The 17,643-nt window shown below is 37.4% G+C and overlaps 1 protein-coding gene across 1 annotated transcript; it reads right to left on the reverse strand.

The window, feature by feature from the left end:
- Nucleotides 1-4,665: 4,665 nt before the first annotated feature.
- On the reverse strand, nt 4,666-15,494 carry LOC140170842 (squalene monooxygenase-like). Its single transcript, XM_072194056.1, has 7 exons — nt 15,486-15,494; nt 12,907-13,111; nt 11,943-12,062; nt 10,081-10,229; nt 7,444-7,735; nt 5,967-6,128; nt 4,666-4,850 (listed from the first exon to the last, which is right to left on the reverse strand). Exons 1-7 carry the CDS (start codon nt 15,492-15,494, stop codon nt 4,666-4,668), a joined length of 1,122 nt encoding a protein of 373 aa, XP_072050157.1.
- Nucleotides 15,495-17,643: the final 2,149 nt, after the last annotated feature.

Genomic DNA, 17,643 nt, shown 5'->3' on the forward strand with positions numbered 1-17,643 from the left:
CGGTAGCATCATTGATGAGGATTTGAAAACCAATTGGGTCAAGCTTGGTGCCCTGTGGTACACCAGTTGTGAGTTGCACAAAGTCTGAAAGTATGTTGTTGTATCGTACACATTGCTGCCGTTGCTGAAAAAAGTCACAATGCCAAGGTACAATGTTCTTACGCACACTTATTTGAATTATTTATTTTGATGAGAATGGCGTGGTCAACCAAGTCAAAGGCTTTTTAAAAATCAGTTGGGACAATCGTTCCGGTATTGTGACTCACTTCAGCACCAGCATACAATATCAATTGAAACCTTTTATTTGGTAATAGTATTTTGTCATACTATTTTGCAATATTCTCAAATGGTATTTGTAAATAATAGCCATATTCTACAGTCCAAATTGTAAATGTCATGTTGACAAATCATGATCTAGCCTACATTGAATAATCTACACCAAGATAGCCTACATTATTGTATTAATTGTATTATTGTATTCATTGGCCTTTGACCTTCATCCGGTGCAGTCGATCTCCTGGTCTTCTCCCGAAATTATGTTTTCAATCTTGTGCCGTCTGCATGATTTATGATTTTATCATCACCACCTTTTCGCTCATTTGGAAAAGCAAACTTTCCGCAGTCTATTAATTACTGTATTTTAATTTTTTGTGAACTCAAAGCTTCATACAGAACACCATCTTGGAATTCTGTCGTGGCGCCCACAGTGTTGTCTTCGCATTGGAACCGTATTGTTCTACACATCATCTGCTTCCTACTTTGTGCATAACCTTGTCCATGAAGTGCGTGAGAAGTGTATTAACTGCATGCGTTGCAATTTATTGTTACCAAATAAGTTACACAGCATCAAACTGTATTTATAATAGTTTCAACAACTATTCCTATATCTTTGTACAGGAGCCAACCGTTGTTAATCCGTGATGAATTCACAGTTCAGTAGCGTATACGCGAACGCAAGGTTACGCGTACGCGTTACGCATGAGCGCGTAAAATTCGTCATGCCTGGAACATATGCGTAAATATGAACTCTATTATGTTGGCGGTAGCAGCTAAATATTACCATATTACCGCTTTATTCGTTAGGTTTATTGCTGATTTCAACAACTCTTCCTATACCTTTGTACAGGAGCCAACCGTTGTTAATCCGTGATGAATCCACAGTTCAGTAGCGTATACGCGAACGTAAGGTTACGCGTACGCGTTACGCTTACGCATGAGCGCGTAAAATTACGCTTACGCATGAGCGCTGTAGCAGCTAAATATTGCCGCTTTATTCTTTAGTTTTATTGCTGATATCAACAGAGAAATACCGCGATCTTTTTGTAAGGTTGAGTGGCAAGGACAAACGGACATTCCGAATGAAAGAACGAAATCCCCGCGAAATCTGAGCTGACCAACCAAATCTCGTCGCACATCGCGAGAGTCCGCGAGAGTACATTTGAGAAATCAAAATGTCGGCAAATGCGGAAGTTAGAGATTCTGAAGGAGAAAAGTGTAGACATCGACAAAAAATGCCGGTTTACGACACCAGAACTGGATCTCTCCGGGACGCAATTGAAGAAGTGGGTGGTGAACTTATCGCAGTATAAACTGAGTAAGTCAGAAAATAGTGTCTTAGCCAAAGGGTTGAATTTTGCCGTGTCGCCAACAAATGTGTGTACGGAAGAATTTGTACTTGCCACGGAACTCGCGTGTAGAAATCGCGCGGAGAACATCCCAAGACTTTATTGTACTCCTAAAATCCACAAAGCCAATGCACCGCTAAGACCTATTGTGGATTATACCGCTACTATTCATGCTATTGGGTACAAAACATCAAGATGGTTAGCGGATATTTTGTCTCCTATGGTTGGTAACTCGGCTCACCATGTCGTGAATTCCAAGCAACTAGCGGAAGAGTTAGAGAATATTGTGATCGATGAAGACGACATCCTAAATTCACATGATGTCGTGTCGTTGTTTACTTGCACGCCAATTCATAAGGTTCTGGGAATTGTGAAAGAGAGACCGGAGAATGGTTTTATGAAGGTGTACAACAAGATGTATGGTTATAAACTGGCTGTAGATGATGTGCTTGAGTTATTGCATTTTATCCTTTCTACAACATATTTTACATTCAGAGGGAAAATCTACAGCGCCCATGAATTGTAAACCCAAGCTCAGTGGTATACAGAAGTTCGTCACAACATCAATAGTGTAGAAACAGATGTCTGGCAGACATCGAAACGTCCACAGTGAGTACTGTTTATTGGACTAGAAGTAAGAAAAATTCCGATTTTACATACTCCCTCTGTTTGTTAGTTTCCTAAGTGGACTACTTACTTTGGGTTGCGGTTAGGATTCTTAACACGGGACTCTATGGAGAGTTAATATGCCAATTTCTGGCCATGATGTAAAATTGGCCATGATGTAATGCATCTTTAAATGGATCTGGCTTGTGATTGGTCGCCCAGATCTCGCTATTGCCTAAATCCTCCAGGAATGCGCCATTACCATTAACTACATCGTACACAACAATATGTGGAATTTGCGGCATGTTTGTGGTGGCACGAAAGTTAAACTCTCAGTGGTACATGGACGAACATTTAGCGCGTCATGTATTACCATGCTTAGTACTTGCGATTAAATTGGATTGATAAACAAGTATGATTGACAGTATGTTTTAGAGACCAAAACTAACATACTCCGGCTTTCGCGATCAATAAACTGGTAGATTCCCAAATCAGAATTGTTTAGTATTAAAGTAAGCCGTTATAATTATGCAAGATATGTTGAATTTGATAACTTTTATTGTCACTAAAATGACTAATCATCTAATTTAAAAACTCTTTATGACCATTTACCTATTGATCACTTTAATTTTAACATCAGTAAAATAATTGAGTTCAACAGAATGCGTTCATCATGATTAAATAATAATAATATATTTTTATCAAAATGCGACTATGGTATAGTCTAACATACTACTTTGAATTCGTGCATTGCATTGTCTGCATCTTATGCGAATTTCTGCCAACAAGACCATGATGAATTTGATTACGAAAATCCATCTTCATATTATGCTCTTTAGCAATCCCCCACTTGAGCATTTGATTGAAAACTCTGGCGAATGGAGTATAGCTCTTTCCACACATCTCCAGCCAAAACAACAACAACAAGCCCCAAGTGTGATCTTCAACAACATTGCATTTTTCATTTGTAGTATCATTACAATTTAACATTTTCTGCAGTTATAGGGAGTGCGGAAAGCCATTTCAACGCGAGAGTACACCATGTGCAATTGTACTGGGTTGCAGAATTGTTAGATGGTTTTGTCAGTTAAAATGTGTTTCTTGTAATATATACTAGCAACCGGAAAATGTTGTATGTAGAAGTTAATTTGCCTGGTTAGTGCAGGAAAGTCGTACTTCGGAATGGTTCATTTCATGTTATATTTGTTTCACTGAGAACAAACGGCTTGAAAATACGACACTTATTTATTTTTATTTTACAGGGTTTTTTGTTCTTGAAGATATTGATATATTCATTCATTAGTATCTAGTTTTCGCCCAAAAGGCTGTTATAATATAAAACATTTTCTAGTGTACATAGGACTTTCGTGCAGTAACCTATGGTTGGTTGGATTTATATCTTATTAAACTGCGTAAGCTGACTTCACAATGAAGTCCGTTGATCTTAGGATTTGCCATTAAGTTATGCAGATAATGAGGGAGGAAAACAGAAGGATACTAGGACAAAGCTATCTTACAAGTAAACAAATTATTTACATACACACAATAATGAAGAATTTATCTATACTAATAAAATAATAAGCGGTCTCTGTCTATCTGTGTATCTATCTATCTGTCTGTCCGGCTATGCGTTTCGCCGCGCTTCGACGCATCGTGCTGACATTTGGGATATAGATAGGTCTTGGGAAAAGCATGTTGGCCATGTGGTTTTGAAGGTCATCGGAGGTCAAGGTCAAAGGTCAAAATTTCAAACTTTGTCCGATCGGGCCCAAACTTGGTGGGTAGAATCCTTGATAGGAGGGGAATATAATGCGCGAAATAAAATCGAGGTCAACTGAGGTCAAAGGTCATTACGGAGGGGTCAAATTTCAAACTTTGCCCGATCGGGCTCAAACTTGGTGGGTCGAAACCTTCGTATGAGGGGAGCATGAAAAACATTATATAGAGGTCATCTGAGGTCAAAGGTCAAAGGTCATGGATTTCAAACTTTGTCCTATCAGGCTCAAACTTGGTGGGTGGAATCCTTGATACGAGGGGAATATATGGGCAAAACAAAATTGAGGTCAAACGAGGTCAAAGGTCATGTAGGGGCTAAATTTAAACTTTGCCCTATTGGGCTTAAACTTGATAGGTGGAATCCGTCGTATGAGGGGAGCATGAAAAAGATTACACCGAGGTCAAAGGTCATCTGTGGTCAAACAGTATCGCTATCATGCCAGTGCTCTCACAGCATCAGGGCTCTCACAGCTGCAGGTGCACTAGTTTTTAAAAATGACGGGATTAGATTTTTGACCATGTACGCGATGCGTAATGTAGGTCTATGCATGACGGTAATTTAATGTCATTTAAGCTTGACAATAATTATTTGTCACATAGATACGCCGTGTAGCCACATACCAGGAATAATAAGAGTAATGTGCTATATTAATTAGCGTCAAATTGCCGTCAAGGAAGTGGCACGTACATGACCGAAATCTAACCCTATCAAATAATACGGCATACTTTGACGTTCCATCGCCAGTGTTATGTTTATGTGCGCTGTCATGTTCACAGTCCACGAGTGCGATTTTCTTTGTTTGATAAACAGCTCCTTTTGCTTCAAGAACGCTTCATCGTCACCTGTAGAAGGTAATTAGATTAACGGTTAAAACAGACAATAGAGCGCTGGTGATTTCCAAACGCCGTGATCATACGCCTGTGCATCTATTCAAAATTCAGTGACCAGAGGGTGATTTTGAATAGATGCACTGGCGTACGATCACGCCGTTTGGAAATCGCAAGCTCTCTGTTACGTACTACTAATTACGTACCATAAATAAGTTTCTCTGATCGGCCAATGCCCTAAAGGAGCTCCAGTTTACACTGACCAGTGCGCGTTGTTATAGTAAACAAAAATAAATAATTTAACTCAAAGTTATCCACCTCAAAAAGGCACTCATGGCGTTGAACATTTAATGAACACAAAGGACACAGAGAGATAGATTTCTTTGTTTACCTTACACTCTTATACCTGACCTGATGACAAAGTAGCTTGCATTAAACGTTATCTTAAGTTAACCATGTTAACGCAACTGGTACTTTTTATTCACGAGTATCACTTCATCTTGAGTAACTTACATAATTGTAAATTTTCTGTGTTGATTGTTCATAAGACGGGCACGCGTGGTGTCATAAAATGATTCAATATATATGCATGTATATCGTTTGATTTAATTATAACCGGGGGTATTAGTGGAAACGGGGCTGTTTTGCCATTTTGGTTTATTTTAGCCCTTAATTTCGATAAAGTGACAATTTTCATATTTTGCGGAAAAATATGTCCAATTCCTTCTGGTTTGTTTTTCGTAAAATTTTTCACAAAATTTCGTCACTGTTAAAAGTCAGGTAGTTTTTGCCTGGAGATCCCCGAGGATAATAACAGAAAATAGCAACGGAGAACCAAAAACGAGTTTGCTGGAATCAACCCCCTCCCCCCAAAAAAAATAACCACATCGAATAAACATGGTAAAATAGTCTAATCAAATTTGACTAGATTCCTAGGAAAATAAAGTCTCACACGATCTCACAGTAGAATTGTACACAAAAACTTTATTGTGAGAACTTATTTTTGCTTAGAATGTAGTCAAATTCGACTAGATTGGTTTAAAAACCTTTTACTAAAAGCCTTACTTAAATCAGGTATATCACTCAAAGCTCGTTGCCAAAATTTGACTTCATTGTACGTAACCGACATACCCTTAGCCGTGATAGGATCCCTTGTCTCCAAGGCATCAACCAGGAGTAGCACACCCGGAAGATGGTCATATGAAGGTGGAGTACGTTTTCCTTGAATACACTTGTAGTAAGATTCATTAGATTGGCGGTTTAAGGCTTCTCGTGTTGGGGTTTGAAGATATCCTGAAAATGATTATAAACAAGAAGAGTCATTCAAAAAGACACAGTTCACGGATCAGGTGTATAGTAATTTGTTCCAACTTTCCATTTTCATATCAAACCTACTCTGCACTGATCTTACAATAAATTAGTGATTTGATAAATGATACCTACATCCTAACTCTGGCTTATATAACTCTCCAGCAAGAAACGACTAATTGAAATACAAACTTTCAAATCAATACACAATCATAGGCCTATTGAAATTCAATTATACCATGCAGATGATAACCTTGGCCCAATAATTATAAAAGGTCCCAATTAAGATGAGCACACATTAGTGGGTAGATAACAGGATCTAAATTTCGTCAGTTGGAAGTAATTGAGTGAATCGCCTGTATCAAAATATGCAGTGTATTTTTCATATATGCAGTAATATGCACAGCCGTACCACAAAATAAACAATAGCATTGAACTTATCCACCAATCACAATCAGTAAAGCCTATTATAATCATGTGATGGCTCAATCCAATAGTAAACATGCTTAGAAAAAAGGCAAAAAATAGTCCTGGCACCCATTGTCTCAATACAAGGTAAGATGTGCTAAAAAGTCCTTGTCATGTGGGGCAGGATTAGATAAAGGGATGCAAACCTGGGTATGAGACATTAGGAATTATTTCCTAGCCTCTTAATCACAGGGTTGATGGGCTACAATAGATATTCAAGACACCGTGTATGTAAGGAATAAACTGTGCATATGAGATGTGGGTTCAAGTGGGGGAAATGTTCACTCCGTGAACAAAAAAAGTTATCGCGTGATTATAACAGATACGTGATCCTCGGATCCTCGGTGAGCTGGAACTTGCCGTCCACCGAGTGCCGACCTTCTTAGAATGTTACGGATCTGTTTCATTTTACCTTCAAATTATATACAGATATCCGTTAGTATATGCGCACAAAAAAAATATATAATTCACTAAACGGATTCACCATGTGACCCAAAATGACCCACCTCTATACTTCTTCAACTCATTGGACTCATTGTGTCATTTCATTATATTTTCGAAGGTGGTCATTTTAGAGTTGGGTCATTTTGGGTCAAATGGTGAATCAGTTTAGTGAATTATGTATTTTCGTTGTGCGCATATGCTAACGGATATCTGTATATAATTTGAAGGTAAAATAAAATAGAAAAAGTGGTAGTTTTTCTCTGGGATGGACCGCCTATAGGACATGCAAATGTTTACAAGCATGCAAGACTTTCCGTATTGTCTACGGAAAACAATAACATGGGATGATGTACTCTGCAGAGGATGTGCGTGGAATAGTAATTAATACCTGGAAGATTTGGTGTGACTTCAGTCTCCAGAAATTGTCCAATATTTTCAGGTGGTTTATTCTGAAATATGATGAGCAACCGTGTTGTTACGTCGTCTAGCCTGTAAATTACCGTCTGTACCAGAGGACTCCCGATGCCTACCTCGGGATACGATTGGTCAGGACGATGAACGTTTCTAAGTTCGATGCCGATGTAATAAGACTCTTTTTCTGAATCCTTTATATTTGGGGATACCTTTCTGAACTTAGAGTAAGTTCCGTCGCTAATAACTGTCAGCGGTGCTCGTATTAACTATGAATAAATAATACAAACAAATTGAATTGGTTAGTGTATTAGAAACATAAGGAAAGTAAAGGCTGATGTGATTTGTCCAGGGATATGTTGCACAAAATGGTTTGCCTAACTGCTCCACAATTTATCAAAGAGCATAATAATAATAACGATAATAATAACCACAGAGTACATATCCTTGAGAGGGCACTCTATTTACGTGGTTTCTTTTCCAACGCAAAAATATCACAAATGTTGGTGTTTTGCGAATGAAGAGTGTCTGCAATATCGACTGATTACGTAACAGTATGACTAATTTATTAGGTTTTTCAATACAATCGCCTCGACCATTAGTGCATATTATGAAAGTATTCAATTGCACGCAGGTTAGTTCAATGAAGTACGCCCTAATACCGACGGAGTTTCAGTTCTCCATTCTCTATGAACAAATACAATACAGTTAGGACGCTGGACAACCGATTGTTATTGTTCTGCAAGGCTCACTCAGTCATTTAATAAGGCAATACAAACGATCGAATTTGGTATTCAAATGAACAAAATTTTGAGTTACACCTTTTCAGTGTAAAATGTTTTTCTCGGCCAAATGAAAAGCAATAATTTTCATTTTTTCAGTAAATGTCAGGAAAAACTGTAATGCTTGATACTGTATTTTTTTCAAATCTTAGTGTTAAACTTAGTCGTGAAATTCAGTCATTTAGTGTAAGATTTTCGATTTTGATAGGCTTCAACTCTGCCCGCGAGCCTTTTTTGGATCAACCTTTTAGCTTTTCAAAGTAATATAGTTCGCTAAAGAAGGATTTTCCCAACTTTCTAACGCACATCACCGTGAGCGATATATCATAGTTTTGTCAGAATTTCCGTTTTGATTCCATAATTTTTGACTACCAGCTGAAATATTTTCAAATCCACGCGTGAAATCTTCGGCTAATACTAGCATTGTGGATCGATATCTCTGGGTGCCCGGCCTGGATAGAGTGTTGCCAGAACTTCAATATAGCAAAGAAATTACCTGGTGTTTCAATTGTCATGAAGGTGACTGGGTATAGTGCCTTTTGTTTGTGTTTGTTTGAAATTGCTTAAACCCACCGAAAGTCATAATGAAGCAGCCAAAACAATACAAGGTTAAACATGGAAGTTTATAACAACCTATTATAATGACCTAAAGGAAAAATCATTTATGACAACAATGAGCCTTGCATTGTAAGTCATGGTTAAAATGTGTTGAGTACCCACCCCACCCCCATAGGCCTACATAATATTACATACCGGTACCTTATAATATTTATATAGCACGGCTATTGTGGGGTTCGGGTTTGTGTAGGCCTATTTGTCATAATTTAGCTCTATAGGACCTACTTTATAAATGTATAGCTATAATAGCTATACATTTATAAAGTAGGTCCTATAGAGCTAAATTATGACAAATAGGCCTACACAAACCCGAACGCAAGTCTGAAGGGTGTAATGAAAATGGGGGGGGGTCATTCAAAATTCACCTGGAGATAGGAGGGACAGAAAATTAAAATCCCCTCTAATAACACGCGAATTTTTCTAGGTTTGGACAGTGGATTTTCCCATGGACCTCATCCTAGGTAAATAAACAAACAAACAAACAAACAGACAAAATGGTTTTCATAATCATGGAATCCATAGCCCTATAAATTGAAATTGCAGGCTATCACGGGAGCAAATTTCCAAAATTCACCTCATTTACCAGAATTGGGGATTTGGGCTACCAAATCGCTGGTCAGGCAATCCTGGTTTTCAATGGAAAAGGGACCTGGTTGACAACAATTGAAATATCGATTATTTCTGCTGGTTGCTCTCGAGATAAAGTACTGATTTTGACATTTTCGGAGCATGAAGGGAAAAAGGGTAAAATAAAAACGGAAATTCTGACAAAACTATAATATATAGACCCACACGATGTGCTTTACAGAGGTGGGAAATATCTTTCTTTAGCAAACTATATTAGTTTGAGACGCTAAAAATGAATTCTGTAAAAAGCTCACGGGCGAACTAAAGACCTATAAAAATCAAAAATATCACACTAAAAGACACAATTTGATGCTTAATTTTAACACCAGGATTTAACAAAAAATGTTCATCCAAGCACTATGTGTTTATTTGACATTACTGAAGAAAAAAACAATTTTGCTTTATATTTGACCGAGAAAATAAATTTCATAGCAAAAAGGTGTATCTCGGAATTGTGCTGATTTTAACATGTATCGATCGACTTTTAGCGCGACTAAGCAGAACAAAAGAATCGGTTGTCCTGCGTTTAGACTGAATAGGTGTGGAGCAGATAGCTTGCTCAAGTGATCGCCGACAGAGGAGCTTACGGTCACCATAGAAGACCATTTGGAAAGTACTAGCATAGCAGCTAGGACGGTGAAAACATAGTTATCAGGTCTTGGACTTTGACTATGGTAGACCAGGGGTTCCTCTGGGTAGACAGGATCTTGGACATTGCTGGATCTTGGATTAAGAACTGAAAGCATCACAGGAATGATATCAGAACGTCAGCCAATCAAGATCTCCAGGCTTAGATAACGAAACTGAGCAAAAGGAAATCTTTATACTAATTTTAAGTTTAACTATTGTATGATCTTGTATCATGATTTGATTGACAGCCATACTGCACTAATTATTAAACACACATAAGTTGCTCTATAATCATATTAAACAGGATGGGTGTGTTTGGTCTATTGCCATTTGGTCTAATACCATTTCGTATAATTCTCATTTAGTCTATATTCAATTGGTCAATTACCAGAAAGGCTAATCATATAGTCTAATGTCCATTTAGTCTAATATCATGGTCTAATAACCTGTATGTCTACTAATCATATAGTCTAATAACCATTTGGTCTAATATTTCATTAATAACCATTTGGTCTAATAACCATTTGGTCTAATAACCGTTAGGTCTAATACTCGTATGGTCTAATAACCAGTTAGTCTAATACCATTTCGTCTATTTATTAATAAACTAAATGCTTGTAAGACTAACTGGTGTGTAGACAAAATGGTTATTAGACCAAATGGTTATTAGACCTATTGGTTATAGACCAAATGAGTATTAGACTAAATGGTTGATAGACTAAATGGTTTTAGACTTATTGGTTATTAGACTAAATGGTTGTCTGACCAAATGGTTATCGGGCCAAATGGTTAAAGGACCAAATGATTATTGGACGTAGTGGATATAGACCTAATGGGTTTAGACGAAATGGATGTAGACGAAATGGATATTAGACCAAATGGTATTAGACCAAATGGCAAATCCCCGTGTGTTTGCGTGATTGATCTTGTGTGAGCTCCAAAGCAGGTAATTCTGGCCTGGGTCATTTTAGTGAGGTACATTTCCGCCGACTGGGTCCATTTCCCGCCGAATGACTGACCTTTGCGCTCGCCACTGATATCCATCTATCCAGCAAAAATATTGCAAATATTATATTTCCTTAACTTGCACAGCACACGATATATTCAATTTAGAAACTACATCTTTCAAATGTGTACTGATTCTGCGTGGACGGATGTCTTCGAAATAATTGCGGCATGCTCTTGTCATTTCCAATATACATTTTTTTAAAAGAAAGATGTAGAAAAAAAAGGACATTCAGTAAAACATTTATAGATTTATTGATTCTACAGGAAATATAAAATTCTGAATCAAGTCGTATACCTTAACATCTTGCGAATCCTTTTCCCGATATTTCACCCCGGTAACGCATCCGTTTTCTTTAACTAGTTCTGTCACGACTCCTTCGATTAGCTCTACCCTAAATAACGAAAGCAGTTGCGAAACATGGTTTGAGTGCAAGAGGTGGATGCTAAAAAAGCCTAATCTCAAGGTTAAGTGGTTTTTCACGTGGAAGAGATTTATACACCTGAGAATAACAACAACCACAACTACAACACAACAACAACAACAATAATAATAATAATAATAATAATAATAATAATAATAATAATAATAATAATAATAATAATAATAATAATAATAATAATAGTAATAATAATAATAATAATAATAATAATAATAATAATAATAATAATAATAATAATAAAATATAATAATAATAATAATGGTTTAGAAAACTGTAGCTAATAAGCGAAGTCAAATCGCTCTACACAATCTATGGGCAAACTTACGTAGGTTCAGATTTTGCGTGTTTTCGCAGAGGCTGCAAGAAGTTACCATGATGAGTCGACATGCCACCTTGATCTTTGGAGTAAGTCATCTTAGTTTTCAAACCAGTTTCGTAGTCAAATGCAATTATACCAGCATATGGCATTCCTTCAAAGTCCTTAATTACCTCTGTAAACGCAAAGATCATTGGAATCAGAGCTCATTGGTTTAACATCCAACAAATCATTACAAAACATATTTAAATTGAACTTTATGTTTATGCCGTTGGAAAAAAAGAACGGATCGGCGGTACAGCGGTACGGGCTCTGCCTTGCAATCGAAGGATTTGCGAGTTCGAGCAGCGGTGCCATCGTATTATGCACTTGGGCATGGCCATTATTACCTTATTTGCATCTCACCATGCTCACTAACCAGATGGGAAGCTTTTATCAATATTGTTCATTGAACGCCGCTCAAAGGTATGAGCATTGTGATGTGCACTGGGTAATTTAATTTGATCATTCAAGGTAGCGACGTTTTTACCCGTTTGACGTATTTTTTGAAGGACCTGAGAGCACATCAGACGTATCGAATTGTATTCTGAATACGAATATCAAAATGTGATATTTTTAAAATTGTTGATATATAATTTATAAATCTAATGATATACACTTAAAGTGTATGTATCTGGGATGAAAAGCCGACGATATATTGAAGATATACATTCCCCCAGACCTAATTTTTTTGGTGTTTTGAGTGAAAAATCCATATCTTCGAAATCTTCAAAATTTTCAATTTTCCCAGCTACATGCACTTGAAGTAAATATCATTAGATTGATAAAGTTTACTTCGAGGACTGTTAAATATCAAAATATCAATTTATAATTATTTGCCATAAAATGTGCATGATATCGCGAATTAAAAAAAAATCGTGCAAGTCGCTTTATAAAAATGCCAACATTTATTTATTTATTTAATTAAAGGTCTATTTAAAAACCTAATCATAGTTATTGTGGACTAATGTTAATCGTACCATTGAGGCCCATATCTTGTAAGGCCTTCAATCCACCAGGTTGAAGTGCCTCTCCTCTGAAAGTATTTGGAGGAGACATATCCCGCTCTATCACCACAACTCTCCGTCCATTTTTACCCAATACTGCTGCCAAAGACGCACCTGTTATACCCGCTCCAATGATAACTACTTCCGGGTCATCGGACGAGAATTTGCATCTACTTCTCTGTTGAAATTAACAAAGATGTCGTAACATGAAATGTCAACTTTAACATGTATTTGGCATTGGAGTACAATATGATGAAAATTGTTTACATTGCGGCTCGGACGCCAAATTGCATTGTATACATAAGTAAAAACACGAAAATTAACACCAAGCCTTGTATATAACATATAACATAAAAGGGGCTGTGCATTAATTATAAGCCCTGGTGGGAGGGTAAAATTTAATTGGGGCAAGAATTTTTTGGTCAGCCGAAAGGTGGGTGCAAGTATTTTTGGCAGGTCAAAGGGGGGGGGGAGCATTTTTGGCACAAATTTTCGGGACACCTTCTAAATAGTACGTTCTAAAAAGGCTAAGGAAACAGTCTACCATAAACCTGGCCTCTACTTGGAGGAAGCAACATATTGGTCCGATCTCTTTCCTGTATATTCTCAAGCTTGGTGGCCTGCTTGGATGTGAGTGTGGACTGCCAAATTACATCAAAATATTAAACCAGAGGTCAAATTATATTCTCTATAAACCGTTACCAACTCTGATATATTGAACCCAATTTTTTTTTACAGAGCAAAGCATGAATATTCTTAACCTCCGCGTATTACACCTTACGTGCGTCCAATCAAATTGCTCGTTAAATGATATACGCACATACCACTAATAGTAGGTATGTCACAGTGGCTGCACAATAATTCTGTCATACTGTGCACGCATACATAACAGTGAATCAAAAAGTGCGCGGATCAAAGTTGGCCAATTTTTGAAAACATACATGTCAAAAAACGATTTCCTCGTTATGTTTCATTGATCACAATAATTTGTCTTTTTAATATATGGTAGGTGAAACATTTCCTAAATCACTATCAACTCCGCCGAAATTAAACAGTGCCTAGTTTAAGAGTTAAGACCTGTTTATGAATTTTTTTAGATCGTCCATAAATCAATAAATATAGGTCTCTCGAAATAGAGGACCTAGTACCACCGGTCTGAAATACCAGTGTTTGTTATCATGTATTTTTTTTCCTTGGACAATGAGTGAAACACTTCCCTATACCAATTGAAAACTCGGTGCACTTAGGCAATTAACTGCAGTTTCTTTATTCAACATCACAGCAGGTTCATATTTGACAAAATCATGCTGTATGAATAAAACATAAATAAAACATTGAAAAAAGTAAAAATTACATATGCCTAATTAACATAAGAATGGCATAAATATATAATTAGATGTAATTAGCTAATTTGCATAATTAATGACTTTTGTGTATTTTTGTTACCAAATGAAAGAACTTTGGGTACTTATGTGTGCAAAAAACCGCATCCTCATATCATGTACGGTTCTCTGTTGGCATTATTTTTGCATATTAATTAGCTGGACTTAGTCGTTTTTTAAGCTTTTATTTGTCTGCAGATTGGTCAAAATGGCTAAAATTGTTTATTTGGTGGATTTATTACATTTATTCGAGGAGAGATTTTTTAATCTTGTTTTCTTTAACGAAGTCCGGAAAGATATGCAATTAATCTGTGATACTTAAATCAATGCTACCTTTTCAAGTAAGTGTCCGAATAAGCATTACAAATCCCAAAAATTACCATTTTGCCATTTATAGCAATTTGTGGCAGGTTTTCACCCGATTTCCGGGTATCTTCAAGTTGACGTTACATCACTTTGCATTATCCGATTTCAATTCTGTTTTTTGTTTTTTGAAGCATTCATAACGATGATTCAATTAAAAGCGTCAAATAACATGTTTCTGCTGCGCTTATTTTTGGGGTGATATACCTACTAATAGGCCTGGGCGATACATGGAAATACGACGAGTAACTATTTGTTTGCATGGCATCTGAAAAGACTGCATTAAAATCGCTGAAATTGATCAAGTTATATAGCCGAAAAGGTACTTTTTAGGGTTTGATGCTTCAAAATGGTATATTTTCCCTCATTATATGACATTTTTGTTGTAATAGTACCAAAATTCATACGCACGGCTTCGGTTTTTAGTACATATTCGCCCTACCATATTGTAACTTTTAGCTTCGAGGGCGCACTGCCATTTTAAGGTGTTTACGGTTCAGTGCGTTAAAACAAGAAAAGTCTCAGGTCAACCTATGTTGAGTTTTTGATCATTTGGCATCTAAATCATATAGTTTCACCTGATATTAGTGGCATTTATCTGTGAGAGTTCTGAATATGAGAAAATTCCACCCGAAATTAGCCATTTTCCCATTGAAACCCGTGTAATACATAATTAGTGGTATTTAACCTAGGAGGTTATTGAATAGAGGTTAATAACTATATATCTAAACATTTTGCCTTTGGAACCGAGGAATATCGCGAGGTTCCAAAGCAAAATGTTTCACAATACCCGACGTGACACATTACCTCAGTCATAACCGTCACTTTGATTTCTTCACTTTACAAATAATACACAATTTTGTAATTTTTTCCTTTCCAAAAATCGAACAGGATAAAACAGGACAGCCAATAACAAAAGTGCGTATCACAAACTGTGCAAATATGGTAGCGAGCAATTTAAATACGGCGGCCAGCGCGCGCGCAGTTTGTTCGACGCATAACACGGCCCTTAAAGCCGCGGACACTAGTATACCTCGCGTGCAGGAGCTACTGAGGTCCTATGGTTTAGTGGTAACATGGAATAGGAAAATTAGACCAATAGTCTGTATTGATGACTATGGTTTTCAAGTGTTGCCGCGGTCTGCCGATTTGACGCTGTTTATGGCGTAAACACGCAAGTAAGTCAAGTAACATTGAACAACAGTAATAATATTGCACTAACAGATTCCGTATATTCAGTGCGATATAGACTGAAAATCAAATGTAGGTTCAGTGCGGTATAGACTGAATATTACAGAGACTAGGTTGGCATATAACATAACGCACCCACCACCAATCCACCTCGGCAGTGTTAGGGTAAATTATGTTAAAATCATATGTTCAACAGGCGACCACCGCATATGCAAACACTATACAGTACGCAAGTACAAGTATTGGGGAATCACAGAAGCACAGCAAATGTAATATGTTATCAAAAAGAACATTTTGAAAGTATTTAACGACGGAAAAAATATTCAACAACGGTAACGTTTACAATATAATCACAAAGTTGAACAAAATAGCATTTGCATTCAAATGTACATGAAGTCCGCCCGCAATGTAGAAGGTCACTTGGAGACTTACTGTCTCAAGCTGTTATGGCAACGCGGAGGTGGTTTCGATCGCATTTATAAAAGCGCATTTATAAATGCGTATAACCGAAGTACACTGCTAACCAATACATTCCGGACACAAACCGATTACATACTGTGGTTACCTTAGGTCGAGTGTGTTGAGCTTGACTCGGACGAGCTGAGGTGAAACGATAAATCGCTATGATAGCAATGGTAGCTGTAGTTAGGGGAAAAAGTTCACTTTGGTGACCACTCTCTGGCTAGTAAGGTTTGACGATTGATTCGACTTCTATGGACCATTTAGAAAAAAAAATAGCCACCATGTCCCTCGCGAAAATCCCGGCATTTTTCGCTAGAGGCCAAAATCCAAAATGGCGGCCACCACCATTTTGAAAATTTAAGTTTTGAACCAGAGCACCTATAATCATGCACAAAGACACTTTTTTCGGATATGTCGACTATAAGGATTGCGATTCTGACATTAGTTTGACATTACGGCATCATTTTCACCCATAAATCCAAGATGGTGGCCGGCACCATCTTGAAAAACTTAGTTTTGAACAAGAGGACCTTAAATCGTGTACAAAGACACTTTTTTGGATAAGTCGACCACAATGATTTCAAATTTGACATTACTTTGACATTACGAACTCATATTTACCCAGAAATCCAAGATGGTGGCCGCCGGCGCCATCTTGAAAAAAAAAAGTTTTGAACCAGATTACCTAAAATCGTGTACAAAGACACTTTTTCCGGTAAGTCGACCCCAAGAAATCCGAATCTGACATTAATTTGACGTTACAAAATAATTTTTGCCCAGAAATCCAAGATGGCCCCATTTGGTAGAGCGTAAATGTGATTTTTGAATGAAAGCAGAAGCATAAATGTGTCATTTCCGCCTTATCTGGGGTTCATGTCCCTTATATGGGGTTTACACTGCCTTATCTTGGGTTTACATCCCTTATCTAGGGATAAGGCGCCTTATCTGTGGTTTAGACGGCCTTATCCTGGGTTTACGTTCCTTACCTGTGGCTAAGATGCCTTAACCTTAGCATATCGCAGTCTAAACCCAGATAAGGCATATAAACCCCAGATGATGCGCCGTAACCCCAGATAAGCAACGTAGACCCCAGATAAAGCAGTCTAAACCCCAAATAAGGCGCCTTAACCCTAAATAAGGAACATAAACCCCAGAAAAGGCATCTAAACCCCACATAAGGTGCCTTAACTCTAGATAAGGGTTGTTAACCCCAGATAAAGGTCGTAAACCTCAGATAAGGCATCTAAACCCAAGATAAGGGGCCTTAACCCCAGATAAGAGACGTAAACTCAGATATGGCAGTCTAAACCCC

The sequence above is a fragment of the Amphiura filiformis genome, chromosome 15 (genome assembly GCF_039555335.1).
Source record: "Amphiura filiformis chromosome 15, Afil_fr2py, whole genome shotgun sequence".
Taxonomy (NCBI): domain Eukaryota; kingdom Metazoa; phylum Echinodermata; class Ophiuroidea; order Amphilepidida; family Amphiuridae; genus Amphiura; species Amphiura filiformis.